A 20412-nucleotide genomic window follows, 5' to 3' on the forward strand; every position below is an offset into this window, starting at 1 on the left:
TCAGTGATGCTTATCTCCATCATCTACAAGGTGCACGCCCGCAGGTGATCAGTGATGCTTATCTCCATCATCTACAAGGTGCACGCCTCCTGGTGATCATTGGTGCTTATCCCTGTCATGTACAAGGTGCACGCGCCTCCTGGTGATCTTTGGTGCTTATCAGTCATCTACAAGGTGCGCGTCGGTTGGTGATCATTGGTGCTGATCAGTCATCTACAAGGTGCACGAGCCTCCTGGTGATTATTGATGCTTATCGTTGTCATCTACATGGTGCGCACCTGTGGGTGATCATTGGTGCTTAACCCTGTCATCTACAAGGTGCGCGCCGGTGGGTGATCATTGATTTTATCCCTGTCATCTACAAGGTGCACGAGCCTCCTGGTGATTATTGATGCTTGTCTTTGTCATCTACATGGTGCGCACCTGTGGGTGATCATTGGTGCTTAACCCTGTCATCTACAAGGTGCACGCCAGTAGGTGATCATTGATGCTTATCTTTGTCATCTACAAGGTGCACGCACCTGCTGGTGATCATTGATGCTTATCCCTGTCATCTACAAGGAGTGCGGGTAATCAGTGATGCTTATCCCAACCATTTACAAGGAGTGTGGGTGATCATTGGTGCTTATCCCTGTCATCTACAAGGTCCGCACCCATGGGTGATCATTGATGCTTATACCTGTCATCGACAAGGTCCGCACCTGCTGGTGATCATTGATGCTTATCCCTGTCATCTACAAGGAGTGCGGGTAATCATTGATGCTTCTCCCGGTCATCTACAAGGTGCGCGCCCGCGGATGATCATTGATGATTATCCCTGTCATCTACAAGGTGTGCGTCTGCGGGTGATCATTGATGATTATCCCTGTCATCTACAAGGTGTGCGTCTGTGGGTGATCTTTGGTGCTTAGCCCTGTCATTTACTAGATGTGGGCTCTCACACAATAATTGGTGATTAACCCGTTCATCCACAAGGAGTGCAGGGAATCATTGATGCTTATCCCTGTCATTTATAAGGTTCGAAGCTGTCGGTGAGGGGGATCATTGGAGTTTATCCCCTTCATCAACAAGGTGCGTGCCCCCGGGTGATCCTTGGTGCTTATCCCTCTCATCTACAAGGTGCGCGCCCCCGGGTGATCATTGATGCTTATCATTGTCATCTACAAGGAGTGCGGGTGAATTTTGATGCTTATCCCTGTCATCTAAAAGGTGCGCGCCCGCGGATGATCATTGATGCTTATCCCTGTCATCTACAAGGTGCGCGCCCACAGGATGATCATTGATGCTTATCCCTGTCATCTACAAGGTGTGCGTCTGCGGGTGATCATTGATGATTATCCCTGTCATCTACAAGGTGTGCGTCTGTGGGTGATCTTTGGTGCTTAGCCCTGTCATTTACTAGATGTGGGCTCTCACACAATAATTGGTGATTAACCCGTTCATCTACAAGGAGTGCAGGGAATCATTGATGCTTATCCCTGTCATTTATAAGGTTCGAAGCTGTCGGTGAGGGGGATCATTGGAGTTTATCCCCTTCATCAACAAGGTGCGTGCCCCCGGGTGATCCTTAGTGCTTATCCCTCTCATCTACAAGGTGCACACCTCCTGGTGATCATTGATGCTTATCATTGTCATCTACAAGGAGTGCGGGTGAATTTTGATGCTTATCCCTGTCATCTAAAAGGTGCGCGCCCGCGGATGATCATTGATGCTTATCCCTGTCATCTACAAGGTGCGCGCCCACAGGATGATCATTGATGCTTATCCCTGTCATCTACAAGGTGCGCTCCCCCGGGTAATCATTGATGCCTATTCCGGTCATTTACAAGGCCGACTGCGAGAGATCATTGGTGTTTATCCCTGTCATCTTCAAGTTGCCCGTCTGCGGGAGATCATTGGTGCTTATCCCCGTCATCCACAAGGTGCACGCCTCCTGATGATCATTGCTGCTTATCCTTGTCATCTACAAGGAGTGCGGGTGATCATTGTTGCTTATCCCTGTCATCTACAAGGTGGGCACCCAAGGCTGATCATTGGTACTTTGCCCTGTCATCTACAAGGTGCACGCCCGTAGGTGATCATTGATGCTTATCCCGGTCATCTACAAGGTGCACGCCCGTAGGTGATCATTGATGCTTATCTCTGTCATCTACAAGGTGCGCGCCCCCGGGTGCTCATTGATGCCTATCCCGGTCATTTACAAGGTGCCCGTCTGCTAGAGATTATTGGTGCTTATCCCTTTCATCTACAAGGTACCCGTTTGCGGAGGATCGTTGGAGCATATCCCGGTCATCTACAAGGTGCCCGTCTGCGGGAGATCATTGATGCTTATCCCCGTCATCTACAAGGTGCACACCCGCAGGTGATCATTGATACTTATCTCCGTCATCTACAAGGTGCCCGTCTGCAGGATATCATTGATGCTTATCCCTGTCATCCACCAGGTGCCCGTCTGCAGGATATCATTGATGCTTATCCCTGTCATCTACAAGGTGCACGCCCGCGGGTGATCATTGATGCTTATCCCTGTCATCTACAAGGTGCACGCCCCTGGGTGATCATTGATGCTTATCCCTGTCATCTACAAGGTGCACCCCAGTGGGTGAACATTAATGCTTATCCCTGTCATCTACAAGGTGTTCACCCACGGGTAAGCATTGTTGCTTATCCCTGTCATCTACAAGGTGCTTGTGCCTGCCGGTGATCATTGATGCTTATCCCTGTCATCTACAAGGAGTGCGGGTGATCATTCATGCTTATCCCTGTCATCTACAAGGTTTGTTCCCGCGGGTGATCATTGATGCTTATCCCTGTCAACTACAAGGTGGGCACCTGAGGCTGATCATTGGTGCTTTGCCCTGTCATCTAAAAGGTGCCCGTCTGCAGGAGATCATTGGTGCTTATCCCTGTCAACTATAAGGTGGGCACCCGAGGCTAATCATTGGAGCTTTGCCCTGTCATCTAAAAGGTGCCCGTCTGCAGGAGATCATTGGTGCTTATCCCTGTCAACTACAAGGTGGGCACCCGAGGCTGATCATTGGTGCTTTGCCATGTCATCTAAAAGGTGCGAGCCCGCGCGGGTGATCATTGGTGCTTATCCCCGTCATCGTCAAGGTGCCCGTCTGCGGGAGATCATTGATACTTATCCCGGTCATCTACAAGGTGGACCCCCGTGGGTAAACATTGATGCTTATCCCGGTCATCTACAAGGTGCGCGAGCCTGCGGGTAATCATTGATGCTTATCCCGGTCACCTACAAGGTGCGCACCTGTGGGTGATCATTGATGCTTATCCCTGTCATCTACAAGGTGCCCGTCTGCAGGAGATCATTGGTGTTTTGCTCTGTCATCTACAAGGTGTGCGCCTGTGGGGTATTATTGATGCTTATCCCTGTCATCTACAAGGTGGGCACCCAAGGCTGATCATTTGTGCTTTGCCCTGTCATCTACAAGGTGCACGCCCACAGGTGATCATTGATGCTTACACCTGTCATCTACAATGTGTGCTCATGCAAGTGTCTGTTCTCTACGCAGGGCACAAAGATGGTGATTTCTCTCCCTTTGTTCTTTCCAGGACTTCAAGTTCACCTCACATCCCTCAAAGCGCTTCAAGTATAGCTGTTTTCGTAGTAAGGCTCTGGTAGTTATTGGATGTTAGTACCAATTCCACAGCAGAGAAAGTGACCTATAAACCTCTTATGACGTTCCACGGGTACTCCCAGCCTTTATGTTGTAGTGCATCAAGTCATTAACGATAATGGGGTAAGCCAGTAACCTTCAGACCCTGGGTAGATATGCTAGCAAAAAAACAATATTTCTGTTGGGAATCACGTGTAAATAGTCTTGCGTACTAGATACGTATTATAACATTACATTGATCATTGAATGTTGTAGAATAACACACACAACACAACTCAATTCAGAGAACTTCCTTATAAAATGTATACTTTTTAGCAATGTAAGTAAATAACTGGCTGTCCAAAATGTAGGACTACAAGGGAACATGTGATGGGTGATGCTATTGGTGAATGGTCGTGCTCAGTGACATGGTGCTGTGCATAGGTGACATAAATAACACATTTACCTACAAGTATGAACTGTATTTTACAAGCGTGTCCAACATAAGATGCATAAAGCCCAACCAGATATAAATATTCCTTATTCTAGTTGGGGAGTTGCGTGGACAAGTTGAGCTGGCAACGTCGACGTTTCGACCCTAATAATTAGTGCAGATTAATAATCATCTGTGAGGGGTCTTCATCAAGACAAGGGAGGATGGGACAGACTAATGATTCAGGTGGCGTAGCACAATGATTCAATGCTACTGTCCGAAGGTGTCAGCCCACACCTTACACTCACATCAAGGGGGATTCTATATATCCTTGTGTTGCTTTCATCACCAACCGGTGGAATAAATAATGATGGGGGCGCCATCTATGCGATAACCGAAGTTGATAGCATTCAACGTAACGACGTCCTAGTTCGTCTGATTTCTTTGCAAAAGTGTAAAATTAAATTCTATAAGGAAGTTCTCCTCTGAATTGAGTTGTGTTGTGTTTTTCTAAAATATTCAATGATCAATGTAATGTTATAATTCGTATCTAGTACGCAAGACTATTTACACGTGATTCCCAACAGAACCATTGTTTTTTTGCTAATAATGGATCAAGTGACATTAGATTCATTGAGTGGAGACCAATTCTTCTCCATTAGAACAAAAAAGGTCTTCTGAATTGCAGATTTTGAGGACTAGATGTTACTCGATTTGGAAGGAGTTCCAGAAGGGGGGGCAGACACTGAGAATCCTTTGCCGTATTTGAGGCCACACCAAATATATAAGGGGTTTGCCCAAATCCTTCTTCACTTTCTGGGCTATAAATATACTAAAAACACAAAATGATATGGAGGAACAAATATCCCAAAAGTTCAAAATAGTGTACAATTAATTACTCCTATAAACTGGTTCAATGCCCCATCAAATTCACATGCATTTCAACAAGTCACATACATTCCTCATTTCAGGTCAAAAACATAATTTATTTCTTAATTTATACCTGGTGAGGACCACTAGTCTTTTTTTCTATTTAACCTTGATTAATAAAATCCAACAAAAATCTGTACACCATACACATACATATTTACAGAAAAACAAAAATAGTTGCTCTGTTAGACCCCCAAATTTTACACAAAAAGTGTCCATTCCTAAAATACCATGCGGTCCACTGTGAGGTAATCCATTACACGTTAGAAGTATCCTATCCACCTCAAGAGAAAGTTTTCTATGTGCAAGTCCGTTATTATGTTTTTATTCCATGTTCAACGGATTCCTCCTCCTTCGGTTGTCTGAGACCAGGCAGGAAGTGGTATTCTTAACTGAAGTGAGGAAGAAAAGTGTTTACTTTTTCCTGGTTGGTGGAGTTGGAGTCTACACTTTAAGAATGAGTCCTTCCTTTTAACATATTAGCTTAAAACAAACACCAAAAGTGATTCACCAGTCTCCACCCTCCATGTTGGCGCTACAGGCTCCCAGGTTTTGTCTGTCAGACAGAGGATGGTTTTATGGAGCAGGTTGACCTAGATAGAATTACAGCAAACAAGCCTGTATGAATGCCAGAAGTCCCAAAGAGCTGCATCTGATAAGTTGGCCATCCAGAATTGGCACCAAGGGGGCACTTAGTTGGCCTCAGTGGTTACTCAGAGATTTAGCCATTTTTAGTGGAAATGGTGCCAAACCTGTGAGTTGCTTTAAAATACGAGAGCCTTTATGGAATGGCTTTGCCAAAGGAAAACCACCAGAGTAGAATCAGAACCGGCCACTGCTGTGATCAGTTTGCTGTAGGTCCATCGAAAGCAGGACTGAAGATCCAAAATGGTGCCATGAGCCAGTGAGCGATCTGTGCATGCGTCGGCCATTGTCTGGCTAGCAGCAGGGCGTAGGTAGAGGATTGTTTCAGCGTGTGATGGAGTCTAAGGTGGTGGGCACCTGAAGAAAAGGGGTTAGGGAGCAGAAGGGAGCTCAGGGGGTGGAGGTGATGCATACAGTGGACTACTGGGCAGTTGTAGTCTCTGCAAGGTGTGAAGTGAAGCTCCTTGCTGAAGGTGGGAGGTCTTAGATGCAGGTTGTAAGCAAATGTCAGCGCTCCTAGAAATGACTCGCTTGAGCCATATCAAGTATGTCAGATTGATTCATGAATGACCTCGCCTGCTGGTGAGGGCTGTCGTCTTACCCATCTCAAAGGGAGCCATGTTACTGTCTATCGGTTCATGAAATGCTACGTTTGCCTGTTCTGCCCTCTTACTTTCACCACCTTTCTCTTCTTCAAAACCTTTATTGTATCTCCTATACTTAGCCTACCTTAGTTCTGTCCTCTTACTTTCATCACCTTTCTTCAAACCTTTATTTACATTCCGATACTCAGCCTACCTATTCATGACATTGATAGGACCGGCACTCTGTGGTGGCAACCTGAGTTTGAGAATGATGCATAAACTTTCAAATGAAGAGCCTGTTTATGACAAGTATTATATTAACCATTTGGAAAAGTGTCCACAGGTTAAAAATCGAAGACTTAACAAATAAAACTATTTAATTTAGATCCTTTGGAGAGTTACCGGCCTTGCTCGGGATGATACATTAACTTATAGAAAACATGTGTTAAGGCTGGTTCTGTAATACTCGTTAGGCATTTCACAATGCAGTGCTTCGTTTATTGTGTGCATTGAAATCCATCTCATAGTAGTTTTATCTTTCCTACTTCCCTTCGTATTTGATGCGTTGAATGCATTTTTTCACTACATCCAGTCCCTGTTTCTATTATAAATATACATAATTGTATTTCTGCTATGAGTGGCAGTACATTTGAGGTGTTAAACATATTGCCAAAAGGTTCCCTTTATCCCTTGTACCTAATCGTAAACCGGACCATCATTCTAAACGTTTCCCCTAATCCTAATTAGAATTTCATTTAATTACTTTAAATGTCATTATGATTAACCCCTGACCTAATTTTATTTAGATTCTTTTTTTTAATTAATCTCAAATAATCTCTTAATACAACATTAATCAATTCTCAACCTCAAACTAAAATAATGTTAATTATTTTTTTATAAATTAATCCTAATTCTCATCCTTTTTTCAATCTATTTAAGTACATTTAAAACATTAATCGAACATTAGTGCTATCCCTAACTTTTTAGGTTATTCAATTTCAATATCTGATATCAAAATAAATGTTTCGTCTCTTAAATTAATTCTTACCCTCTCTAAGTTAAGTGAAATAATTATAAATCTTACTGTAGTCTAAATGCAAACCCAAACCTCGTGTAATTAAGTACATACATTCATATCTTTATTTTATTATTTATTTTAATAATTGCTTTAACTGTAATTGTTACGGAATTACATTAAATATATTTAAAGTGATAAGTAACTTTGTTCTAACACTAACTCTTAATTTTAATTAAATGTTTTTAAATTAATACTAACCAAACTCCCAAATGAAACAAACGGAGACTGAATATAACCTAGCGTCATGTAATGTTTTCAACTCTACTACGAAATTATACTCGCCTTAAAAATCGCTTTCTTGATGCACGTGTTGAAGTGTTGGTATAATTTTGTAAGTACGTTGGAGTAAATGTGTTGCCGAAGTACGGCAGAGAACTCTGTCACTGTCAGACGTAAGTAAAGAGGGCAGAGGTATGATGGTGTTTGACCTGCGAGGTTTCCCGCCTGCTCCCCCCTACACACCCCTCCCCCCCCCACCCCCACTCCCCCGCCCCGTCAGGCTGCACTGGAATGTTTATAGGAGGTGGGGATTCGGTATCCAAGTGAACTGTCGTGTCTGCTTGCTGCTGCCTCTGCTGTCAATCATGTGTGTGATTTTTTTTGTCCGTTTTATGTAGTTATATTTCGAATTTTGAGCGCGCCACAGCGCCCAGAGAATCGCCTCAAGGCGCTATGAAGCGCAGCTCTTTGTATGGGTGCGGCTGGTATTTTATCTCTTCCTCCCGCTGCCAGTAACTTTCTTTCCGTTTCCTTCTCATTTTCCAGGCGGTGGGTGCGGTTGCTTTTTGGCCGAGAGTTCCCCCTTCAGGACCTGCTGGTGATCTGGGACGCCTTATTTGCCGACAGCATCACCCTCAATTTAGTCGACTACATTTTTGTAGCCATGCTGCTGTACATCAGAGACGCACGTGAGTACCTGCATGGATTTTGGGAAAAAATAAAAAAATGAGCGGGCCTTACATTGAGAAACGGCTACACAAGGCTGCAAGTGCCTTGAATCCTGTACTGCGATACCAAAGGGGATGATGGACGGAGCGCTTGAACAAATCAAACACTCACCCCCAGTCAACAGATCTGGGTTTAATCCATCACCATTCTTTAGCTCACTCTACCACCCAGTTCAGACATGGCTATATGCAAATCAGTTTGACCCTGTGCCTCATGGGAACAGTCCAGCCCGAACTGCCAAGCCATGCCTTCTCTGGACCGGAATAAAGCTTCCGAGGACCGGTTTCTGGCATTCCAGCCGGACCGGTTTCTGGCATTCCAGCCGTCTTCAGCCCAGCTTGCTTGAATCCAGTGGCAAAGTGAGCAAGGGACTCACGTCTGAGCATACCCATCCCACTCGGGGTGACAAATGCAAAAACCACAGGTGATGGACAGAATGCAGAACAATGTCATACATTCACCCCTGTCAACTGATCTGGGTTTAATCCATCACCGTTCTTTAGCCCACTCCGCCACTCCAGTTCAGACATGGCCATATGCAAATCAGTCTGACCCTGTGCCTCATGGGAACAGTCCAGCCCGATCTGCCAGGCCATGCCTTCCCTGGACCGAAAACAAACTTCCTGGGACCGGCTTCGGAGTAACACCCCTCATCGGCCTAGGATGCTTGTTTTCAGTCCAGGGAGGACCTGGCTTGGCAGTTCGGGCTGGACTGTTCCCATGAGGCACAGGGTCAGACTGATTTGCATAGGGCTGGTTTCAAACTGGAATGGCATGGGGAGCAAATAATCGATGGATTTAGGCACAGATCTCTGTACTGGGGTGAAGGTATGACATTGATCTGCATTCTGTCCATCACCTGTGGTTTTTGCAATTGAATCCTTTACTGGGCTGTAGAAAAAATCAATGCCGTGTTAGATGAGGTAGATGACTGAGGTGATCCCACCTTCTTATGGTTTGTAGTTAATGCTTCTACATGGAGAACCGTTGCCATGACTCAAGTACACACATGACTGTATGAGCTCCTCGCACCTGACATGTGACCGCATGATATCTGTGAACTCTGCGATACTCACTCAAGACATGCGACAGCCTGAGATCTCTGGAGTCCGAGAGATGCTCACTCTTGACATACCACAGACTGAGATCTCAGGACTCTGAGAGATACTCACTCTTGACATGTGACAGCCTGAGATCTCGGGACTCTGAGAGATACTCACTCCTGACATGTGACAGCCTGAGATCTCTGGAGTCCGAGAGATGCTCACTCTTGACATACCACAGACTGAGATCTCGGGACTCTGAGAGATACTCACTCTTGACATACCACAGACTGAGATCTCAGGACTCTGAGAGATACTCACTCCTAGCATGCAACAGCCTGGGATCTCTGGAGTCTGTAAGATACTCACTCTTGACATACCACAGCCTGAGATCTCTGGACTCGGAGAGATACTCACTACTATCATGCGACAGCCTGAGATCTGTAAACTCTGTGAGATATTCACGCCTGACCTGTGACATCTTGACATCTGTGTACTCAGTGATACTCACTCGTTAGTGAGTATCTCTGGACTCAGCCTGAGATCTCTGGACTCAATGAGATAGCTTACCTTCTGGGCCAACCTCCCAACTCTCGTCCTGTGAATAACCTCCCTACCGGCTACATTTGCCACCCTTAGAGGTCCCACCTGTAGGTGACATCAAGGGACATTCAGGGCCCCCTCCTTATGCCTCGACTGGAGACAGTCACAACACAGGGGCAGGTGAAAGGGTGCCCTGGGCTTTCGTCCATCAAACATGCCCCTCTGTGCTCTGAAGTCCTCTGTGTATCAAAGGTGTACGAGCGATAGAATATACTCCTAATGAACGCTGAAATCTGAAGGGAACACGCTGCACAAGAAAGCTGCTCAAGTATCCAATTATACCTGGTATGCCATCGAAGATACCACAGACAACGGGTTGTAATACATACCAGTGCCACAGGTAGAAATGTACCTTCTACAACACCCAGCTACAGATACAATGATGTCCTACCACATTTTCACCCAGCCCTGAAGAAGACCTTTTACATAGTGATGGTCCCACTTTCTAAGGTCGAAACGCATCGGCATTTCTTAGTGGCCCAGAGAAAAAGAAGACACTAAGGGACGCTGTTTGACTCAGCCAGTAGAGCCGGATTGATCGGACTCACAGAGCTAAAGCGCTAAACAGCCACTGGCCCCTATCAGGACCCTAATCATAGATATGTGCCTGGAACAGAGCAGGATCTAGTTGTGGCACGGTTAAAAGTAGGACACTTACCGTAAATCACAACTATGATATTTGGGGAAATTGTATCCACAATTGATCTATCTGTGTATTATTGTTCTTATGATATTTTGTCACTGTTTAGTATGTATGAACAGTTTTTAATGTTTATCACTGTAGAGTACATTTATGTAATGTATATACGTACTATGTGTGATGCCCATTTGAAAAATAGATGAGTTTTTTTCAATGTACTAGGTGAAGGGAACCTTAAACGCTATAAAGTTGTTTTTTTTTTACGAAGGGGGAGGGATAGCTTTCCCCTTTGGACTCCCTGCAACTACCGACACTTAATTTGAGGGCACCCTCTGCTCCTCAAACACAGAAGCCCTTCCGTCATCACATTGTACAGCCCATCAAGAGTGTTCGCTCTGCTGCCCTTCACCCCACAGTCCAGTTATTTAGTAGAAGAATCCACAAAATCTGCCCTTGGAAGGTGTGACTGCCTCTGGCTGCCCCTGAACTCCAGGAGATACTTCCTGGGTCAGACCAAACATAGTAATTAGGGCTTCCTTCATGGGGCATACTTCATCTGGTCAGCTACTTCAACAGCCAGTAAGGCATCTCTCCTTGCAGTTGGCATGCACCCCGACAGACTGGCACCCCAATCCCTCTCTGGAACTCTGTGACTACATAGGGACTTTATTGTTTCTCCCACCATCTTCAATGGACCCAGAGCCCCTGTCAGACCTCTAGTCCACCTTTTCGTGGCCCCGCTCATGAGACAAGGCCCCCAAGGCCAGGGTTATCTTCTCCCCCCCGACACTTGGCCCCCTCAGTGTCATCTTTACATTTCTCCTCGTGCTCCTGGGAGGTGGATGGTTGCATGCTGACTCCCTCCCAAGCTCTGAGAGGGGGGGGGGGGTTGCTGTCCCCTTTGAACTCGAGCTCAGCCTCCCCCTCCTGTCCTTCTCTTCGGTTCATGTTCATGCATAGGTGCAACTACAGGCACTTAATTTGAGGGCACCCTCTGCTCCTCACACGCAGAAGCAAACGCACCCCTCATACACCGACCCATTCAGAGCACTCCTAGGGAGCAGAGTGCGGCCTCCACAGACGCTCCTCGAGCGCTGTATGACGGCAAATACAATAAAGTTGAATGCCATGTTCTTTGTGGTCCTTTTTTTCAGGAGGGATCTGTATTGGTGGGATGGTTCAAGAGATCATTATAATACTGCGGCTGTTTTGTCGGTTCTACTTGCTGTGATCCACAGTGCCTGGTCCGAGGCGTTGCATTCAAATCTTCCTCCCTCTGTTCTCTGGCGTGTCAGGAAAAGGACCAAATACTGGAGAGCTTGAGCCTTGCATACTGCAGCCTTGTACAGAGCGCCATCTAGTGGCACGCCGGGGTACTGCGCGCGCAGGAGGCGTTCGCTCCCTTTAGTCTCCACCGTGAGGACCAGGGGGCGAGTGGGGAGATGCGGTGTTCATCATGTCCATAAAAGAGTCACCGCGGAGCCGCAGAGCGCTCCGAAACACGTTTAGCAATCACAGACCTCGCTTGCCTGGCTTTGAATACTTCAAGGGGGCTAGTTAGGGGGTCTAAGGAAGACACAGTGTGGAAGAACTTAAGTGACCACAGGCCGGTTTCTCCCGGACCCATCACATGTCGGGTAATGTAGGTAGCCAGCATGCTTTTGATGTGAATAGTGCTAATTTGCCTCTTTATAGCGCATACAAAGAGCAGTGAAGTTCACTTACACTCGGACCCCAGCCGCCCTGCAATCAGTCGCAGACGCGTTCTTTGTCTTTAACCCCAAACAGCGCTCCGCTGCATTTTGGCAAGGTTGGCGCTGTACAGGCACTAATGTGTACAATACATACATGCATGAGTCCACCCCGAGGAACCCACGCGATGGACCAAAAAAAAAATATTTTATTGATGGGGCGGACTGTGTTCTCTACGAATGGGTGGAAGCGTTGGCCTAACGGCTAGGGCGCTCGACCTCGGACTTGGGTTCGAGTCTCGGCAATGACGCTGAACCTCCTGTGATTCTAGGCATATCACTTAATCTCCCCGTGCCGAACAAAAATGAATGTGTCCTCATGTAAAGTAACTGGTGCTATGTAAAGCGCTCTGATACCCGCCTGCAGAGCCGGGACCTCGCGTGGTATAAATGCCCCGTTGTCGAGGACCCATGCCCGGCTGCCGCTCCGTCGTTCAGGGAGGGCACAGGAGGGCCCCGGCCGGGAGCGGTCTTCGTCCCCCGAGGGCTCTGTCTTCTCTGCCTTCTGTCTTCTGTCTTCTCTGCTCAAAGTGCCTGCCTAGAGCCTTGCTGCCCACACATGCCCCCTGGTATTAAGGCCTCTTTCAGGACATATTGATGGGGCGGGCAGTGACCAGCAGGCACAGCCCGGGCCCTCAGTGGGGGCACCGGGAAACGGAAATACTTAAGTGGCGCAGACGATAAATAGTAAATGTTGTCAGGCTGCTGTCAGGTGCTTTTGTTGTGCAAGCCCTCTGTCCTCGCACCTCCCTGGCAGCGGCGTGCCGTGGGTGTGCCAGGCTTTCCTGGTGCACGGCCTCGATGGTACCGCCTGACCCGGGCGCTGCGCTCCCTGCGAGGCCTCTGCCCTCCCTGCGAGCCCTCTCTGCCCCCTCGTTTCCGTTCACCCCCTCTTCTCTGTACACCCCTCTACTCCTCACGCCCCTCCTCTCCACGCGCATTCCTGGGCTGGAGCCGTGTTGTGCCTCTCTCTGGTTTCTGGGTCTGGGGGATTTGCCCGCGCAGAGCCGGATTAGTGGTCTCCGATGCCGCAGGCCAACGACAGATGCAGCGCTTTTGGCCGGGAAGAGGGCCCTGTACAAAAATATTTATGGTGCCCACCTGATCGTCTGCCCAGTGCCATCCGTGCCCATCTGATAGGAGGGCATGGTGCCGGCGCGCAAGCTGCTCCGAAGCCTGGCAGGCGCCCGTCGACAAAAGGCTTTACTTGCGCCTCTTGCAGAGGCCCCGGTCACGCCGTGGGTAGGCCCCCCGCCGCCGCCCCTGCTGGACCCCATGCGCCCTGACGCATGGCCTGCTCTCCCAGGCGGCGCACAGGCCGCCATACCCTGTCATGCAGACGGTGCGGGAGCTCGCCACCCAGGCCTTGCGGGCTGGCACAGCATGGGGCTGCCTGGGTGGCTTATGCTGGCCCAGGCTTTGTAGGCTGTCGTGTGTGATGCAGTTGTGGCTGTCGCTGGCCACCCAGGCCTTGTAGGCATGCAGGGGTGCCAGTAATGGGCACCCAGGCCTCGTAGACCGCCTCATGCTGTGACGTGGCAGTGGCTGGCCACCCAGCTTCGTAAGCATGCAGGGGTGCCAGTGGCTGGCCACCCAGCCTTGTAGGCATGCAGGGGTGCCAGTGGCTGGCCACCCAGCTTCGTAAGCATGCAGGGGTGCCAGTGGCTGGCCACCCAGCCTTGTAGGCATGCAGGGGTGCCAGTGGCTGGCCACCCAGGCCTTGTAGGCATGCAGGAATGCCCGTGGCTGGCAACCCACGCCTTGTAGGCATGCAGGAATGCCCGTGGCTGGCAACCCACGCCTTGTAGGCATGCAAGAATGCCCGTGGCTGGCAACCCACGACTTGTAGGCCGCCGCGTGTTGATGTGGCAGGGGCTGGCAACCCAGGCTTTGTATACCGCCGCATGTTGTGATGTGAGTACTTAGTTATGTGATTCTAAATCTCAGTTAGGTGTAAGCAGGTTTTGTAATTTGCTTACTAACTCATTTCTTTTTGAAGACATTAGTTAGTAAGCAAATTACAAAACCTTACACCTAACTGAGATTTATAATCACATAACTAAGTACTCTAATAAATCCCTTGAAGGCACTCTTTACCCGTTCATTAACTTTGCCCGAGCCCTCAAGGGTAGATTGGGTTGTCCACTACACCTATCAGCATGTTGTGATGTAGCTGGGGCTTGCCGCCCAGCCCTTGTAGGCCACCAAGAGTTGTGATGCAGGTATCTGTGTAGCTGGACACCAAAGCCTTGTGGAACGCCCTGTGTTTTGATATGGCAGGGCAGGCCACCCAGGCCTTGTAGGCCGCCGCATGTTGTGATGCAGGGGTGCCAGTGGTTGGCCACCCAAGCTTTGTAGCCTGCCATGTGTTATGACATGGTGGTGCTGGCCACCCAGGCTTTGCAGGCAGCCGCGTGTTATGTGGCAGGGGCAGGCCACCCAGGCCTTGTAGGCCGCCGCGTGTTGTGATGTGGTGGTGGCTAGCCATCCAGGAATTGTAAGCCGCCAGTATATGTTGTAATGCAGCGGTAGCTGGTGTTGGACACCCAGGCTTTGCAGGCCACCGGGTGTTATGATGCAGAAGTGCCAGTGGCTGGCCACCCAGGCCTTGTAGGCCGCCGCATGTTGTGATGCAGGGGTGCCAGTGGCTGGCCACCCAGTGTAGCCTGCCATGTGTTATGACATGGTGGTGCTGGCCACCCTGGCTTTGTAGGCTGCAGCGTGTTGTGATGTGGTGGTGGCTGTCCACCCAGGCCTTGTAGGCCGGTGTGTGTTGTGATGCAGCATTGTCTGGTGCAGGCCTATTAGGCTTTTTAGGCTACCACATGTTATGACCTGGTGGTGCTGGACACCCACACTTTGTAGGTTGCCACTTGTTATGAAATGGTGGTGCAGGCCACCCTGGCTTTGTAGGCTGCCACGTGTTGTGATGTGGTGGTGGTTGGACACCCAGGCCTTGTAGGTCGCTGCGTGTTGTGATGCAGAAGTGGCTGGCGCTGGCCACCCAGGCCATGTAGGTCGCTGCGTGTTGTGATGCAGCAGTGGCTGGTGCTGGCCACCCAGGCCATGTAGGTCGCTGCGTGTTGTGATGCAGCAGTGGCTGGTGCTGGCCACCCAGGCCATGTAGGTCGCTGCGTGTTGTGATGCAGCAGTGGCTGGTGCTGGCCACCCAGGCCTTGTAGTTTGCTGTGTGTTGTGATGCAGGGGTGCCAGTGGCTGGCCACCAAGGCTTTGTAGGCTGCCATGTGTTATGACATGGTGGTGTTGGCCACCCAGATTGTGCAGGCCGCTGCCTGTTGTGATGTGGCAGGGGCAGGCCTTGTAGGCCGCCGTATGTTGTGATGCAGCAGTGGCTGCTGCTGGCTACCCAGGCCATGTAGGCTGCCACTTGTTGTGATATGGTAGTGGCTGGTGCTGGGCTCCCTATATTATCTATCCCTACTGAACTCCGATATCTAACCATATTGTGCTCTTTACCCCACCTCTCCTCCCCCTCCCCCATCATCTGTGTATAACTGTTGGTTAAATCTCTGAAATGCTGCCCTTATTCCTTCTCGGTCCAAGACTATTCCTGACACGGGATCCCAGCTTTTACAAATTAGGGCTTGAGCTGTGTGCTGCCTAGTCCACACAGCCAGGAGTTGACCCACCCTCTCACTATATTCATAATGTTTGAGTTTCTGTGCTAAGCATTTATCGGAAGACTTTTTGGTTGAGAGACTCATTATCTCGGCTTTAGCCCCTGCTACTTTCAACTGAGCTGAATCTCAGTTTCCGTTCCTGAAGCAACTACTTCCGTCGCCTTGGCCTCTGCACGGGACATAATGCTATACTGTTTATCCAGATGTCTTTCTTTTTATTGGCGGATCCAACTAATACGAGCCTTCTCCCTTCGGACCTCAGCTTTAAAAGCATCCCAGATTATCCCTACGGTAGCCCTACCCACGTTTTCTGATATAAAAACTGGCATCCACTCCCGCATGTTTTCAAGGGATCGTTTAGCCGGCAGATATTAACTGTTGCGACCCGCAAGTTACTCATTCATAATGAAAAGACAGCCCAAGAACGTATTTAATATTTTTAGTTGCTTCTCACCACCACAGAGTTGTCCCCATCCACTTGAGAAAGCTCCCCACAGCCCACCCCACACAAACCCCTGCCTAAACTGCCTGAGACACCCCCTCCCCCCGCCCCATCTAACCCCACCCCCAACCCCCATGAATGAGCAAATAGGCCAGGGCTGACCCTGGTGATGCCACCCAGCCCACCCACCCCAAAGTGCCCCTGTGCTCCAGGCCTTGTGTAAAGATCAAACTGAATGGGGGAAAAAGAAAGTCAGTGATGAAATATCCTTCCGTTTAGGCCGGAGGAGAAAGAAACCCATTTCTTATACTGCAGTTATCGGCACACTCTTGAGGGGAAGCCTCCCTTCATCTTCTTTAGGTACTCCTGAGCCTTCATATCAGGCAAAAATAACTGCACCATCTCTTTGTAGATGAATTTGAGTTGGGCCAGGTTTAGTAAGTATGCCTTGCTGCTTGGAAGGGTGTGTTCAACTGACGTAATCTCCACCTCCTGTCCACTGTTACAATGCAGAAATCTGGGCGGACAAAGAATGTATGACCATCAAAAGTATGTTTCGCTTCTGGTCTTGCTATGTCAAATATGGCCTGCCGGAAGAAAAAGTTACCAACAAAAATCTAAGAATGCCCGAGGTCGTTCAGTTTGTCCTGCCACATTTTTTTTTCCTTTAACCTCATCGGGGAACAGTGCGCTCACTGTATTTCAGCATCCTAGGTCCACTGTGGTAGATCGGAGAAAGCTCCCTTCGGGAGTCCAACCATAAAGGATCTCAGGTCACTCCCTTCGATGTTTTCAGCTAAACCCAAAAACCTAAGATTATTCCGATGTTGTCGGTTCTCAGATTCCTTGAGTTTCCACATTACGTCTGTCATTTGCCTATCTTGCAACTCCTTATGCTTCTGCAGTTTACCTACTTCCCCCTCTAGTGCTCCAGCCCTTTCCTCGACAGCGGTCACTCTCTCCTTCATTCCTGAGCAGATTTTGCTAATCTTTCAAATTAAACATTGCAGTTTTTTTGTGGCTTGGTGGGCTCTGCGGTTATCCATCAGGGCTTCCCCTTGCATTTGTTTTAAAGTTGAATAAACATGATCGATAGAGCAGTGATCTTTAGGGACTTAGGAATTACTGGGGTCATCTTGAGCTATACGTTTTCCACCCCATCCTCATTGTCGATCTGGCTGGTGGCAGAATAGTCCCATCCTAGCTTGTGGGCGAGACTGATATCCGTGTCTTGGCCTGATATGCTTGTTTTGGTCTTCCTTCTTCATTTTTGGGTAGACAATTTGTCCTAATTGCCTGATGCTGAATGATGAACCCTCAATCCCAGACTCTTCCTCTGTAAGCACCACACCAGAGACTGAAAGCTTTGCGTCATTTGTTAATGAAAACCATTTCTCCCCTAGCTCCGGAGACCCCAGCATATTCTTTAAATATGGTTCTGGTAAAGCAGTCCCAAGCGGATCAGTATTTAGAAATGCCGGTAAAGGAGTACATTTTCTGATACCAATGCCCCTTGGAGATTTCCCTTCCTTCGGGGAGTCCTGAGGCTTGCTGCCCTCCCTTGAGTGAGTCATCTGCTGTGTCATCCAGTCCCGATATTATAGTCTTGTCTCCTTGTGGCAGAGCTCCTTCCTCTGACAGCATTGTATCTGTGGGTGGGGAGTGCGACTGAGCACCACCCGTCTCTCCCAGCTGCTCAGACTCAGAGGAGGCATTCCTTGCTGTGATCTCCATGGGAGGGAGTTTCACTCCAACAGTAGCGATAGCAGTAGCCGATGAAAAAGTGTCTGCTTTCGGTCGCTGCCTGGTACCGCCCGAATCTGCGGCGGCCTTACGATGTTCCTTTTGGATGTCCTGATCGGGCCCCCTTGCTGCCCAAGTGGCAGCCTCCGCCTGTTTCTTAGCAGAAACCCCTCGCTGGGGATGGATCAGTATTCGCCCTGCTGCTGCTCAGGTTACGGCAGCGTCCCTCGCAGCCTTGTTGATCTTGGTAGTAATTTCGGATTGGACAAACCATACTAGTCTCCTTCTCCAAGAGCCGGTCGTCGTCCTATCCTCCTGCAGAGCCACTGTGACCAAACCTCGTAGTCCTCAAAGCTGAGACCCGCTCCATCTCCATAGCCTTGCAGGATTTATAAGGCAAGCAACTTTTAACTTGTTCAGGCTGGGGCACTAGAGCACGTCTCGTGGCGGTCAAACAGCTGCCATCTTGCTCTTTCCGTGTCTTTCACCCACGCCTTGCAGACTCCAGCTGTCTCTACTCCCAGTCAACTGATGTTCCAGCCTTTGGTTCGCACTACTCACACTTTGTAAGCCCTAGCCATAAAGGGTCTTGAGTAATAATCTGGGCCATCTTGCTGATTTTGTTTGCTTCACTCAACTCACCCTCCTTGCCACCGTGGGTTTTGATGCAAGGGTGACCGGGCCTAGCCACCTAGACTCTCCCGATACAAACTCTCCCGCTTGGCTGTCACTGGTCTCGATTCCATGTTGTCTGAGTCTAGCCACCCAGGCTTCACAGGCCCAATCTGTCCGTCATGGGCGCTGCGAGTCATGAATCCACAGCAGATAAGACTGGTGACCCTGGTGATGTTGACTTCTCTCAGCTGACCCGCTTGGACACCTGTGTTATGAATCAGCAAACAGCTAGGCTGTTCACGAACATGTTGTAGGACTCCTTTTAATGGACCCTTCTATCATGAATCAACAGCAGCTAAACCGGGTCACCCATGTGTTGTATGACAACTCAACTGACCATCTTGGCCACCACATGTGTTCAAGCAGCAGCGTCTGACCCTGGTCACCCAGGTGCTTTATGACTCCACTCAACTGACCGTCTTGGCCACCACATGTGTTCAAGCAGCAGCGTCTGACCCTGGTCACCCAGGTGCTTTATGACTCCACTCAACTGACCGTCTTGGCCACCACATGTGTTCAAGCAGCAGCGTCTGACCCTGGTCACCCAGGTGCTTTATGACTCCACTCAACTGACCGTCTTGGCCACCACATGTGTTCAAGCAGCAGCGTCTGACCGTGGTCACCCAGGTGCTTTATGACTCCACTCAACTGACCGTCTTGGCCACCACATGTCTTGGCGTCTGAGCCTGGTCACCCAGGTGCTTTATGACTCCACTCAACTGACCGTCTTGGCCACCACATGTCTTGGTGTCTGAGCCTGGTCACCCAGGTGTTGCAGGACTCCTCTCAACGGACCCTCGTTCCACCCCTTGTCTTGAAGCAGCTTCGGAGCCTGGTCACCCAGCCTGGGCTCGCCAATGGTGAGACTTGCATGCACATGGCTAACAATGTGCTCATTACTTTTCTTTCGCTTTGAAAGTATAGATTTGTGTAATGTAAGACGCGTCGCCATGGTAGAGCAAAGAAAGTTCTTGGTAACAAGGCCATATTTTATGACAAAATGCTGAACTCTGGAAATCCCGGAGTCCTAACGTGAGGCATGTTGTGTCCAAAATAGCAGGCCGTCGTTATTCGCAGTGAATTCTCATTAGAGTTTTGACTGTGAGAGTCATAAACTAGATAGCTCAGTGGGTCAAGACTCTGCGGCAGACAACGACGTACATACCAACAGGACACTGGTTTGGATCTTCCGGGAGGGTGGCTTTATCGTTTCTTTTTCAAACCTCCATCTTTGAGTGCACAAGATGGCGCCTGCGCCCTAGGGAAGTGACGTCAGACGCCCAGTGACATGAGGTGACCCCTTGTCCCCACTCTTAGGCACTCAACAGCCTCCTATTCCCTACCGAATGCCACAAGCAGTAGGATACATTTATCTTGGTAATGAAATGAGTACCAGGATAGACAGGATGCCCAACTGGAAACTAAGATGGTAAGATGAAAGAAATTAGGGACTTTTTTGAGACTTCTAAATGTGTATAAACGTAAATTTCAGCATAAGAGTCTCAACTTCAATACTGCTGAACTGGTAGGAATTGGCTAAAATGAAGATGGTAATTATGCTATTCATTGATTTTTATTATTCCCATTTTCTGTAGCATAACCCTTCCTCTCTCAACTTATCAGCTGGCTTATTTGCTAC

The 20412-nt window shown here is 48.8% G+C and overlaps 1 protein-coding gene across 3 annotated transcripts in view; it reads left to right on the forward strand.

Moving 5' to 3' along the window:
* TBC1D5 (TBC1 domain family member 5) overlaps positions 1-20412 on the forward strand; it is a 1888005-nt gene that overhangs the window by 1363388 nt on the left and 504205 nt on the right. For all 3 annotated transcript variants that reach the window (XM_086942181.1, XM_086942182.1, XM_086942183.1), the window contains one exon: positions 8053-8195. In XM_086942181.1, the coding sequence (XP_086798307.1) occupies positions 8053-8195 (143 nt within the window). The remainder of the gene's footprint in view (positions 1-8052; positions 8196-20412) is intronic.

This window comes from Lissotriton vulgaris, chromosome 10 (assembly GCF_964263255.1).
Source record: "Lissotriton vulgaris chromosome 10, aLisVul1.2, whole genome shotgun sequence".
Classification (NCBI taxonomy): Eukaryota; Metazoa; Chordata; class Amphibia; order Caudata; family Salamandridae; genus Lissotriton; species Lissotriton vulgaris.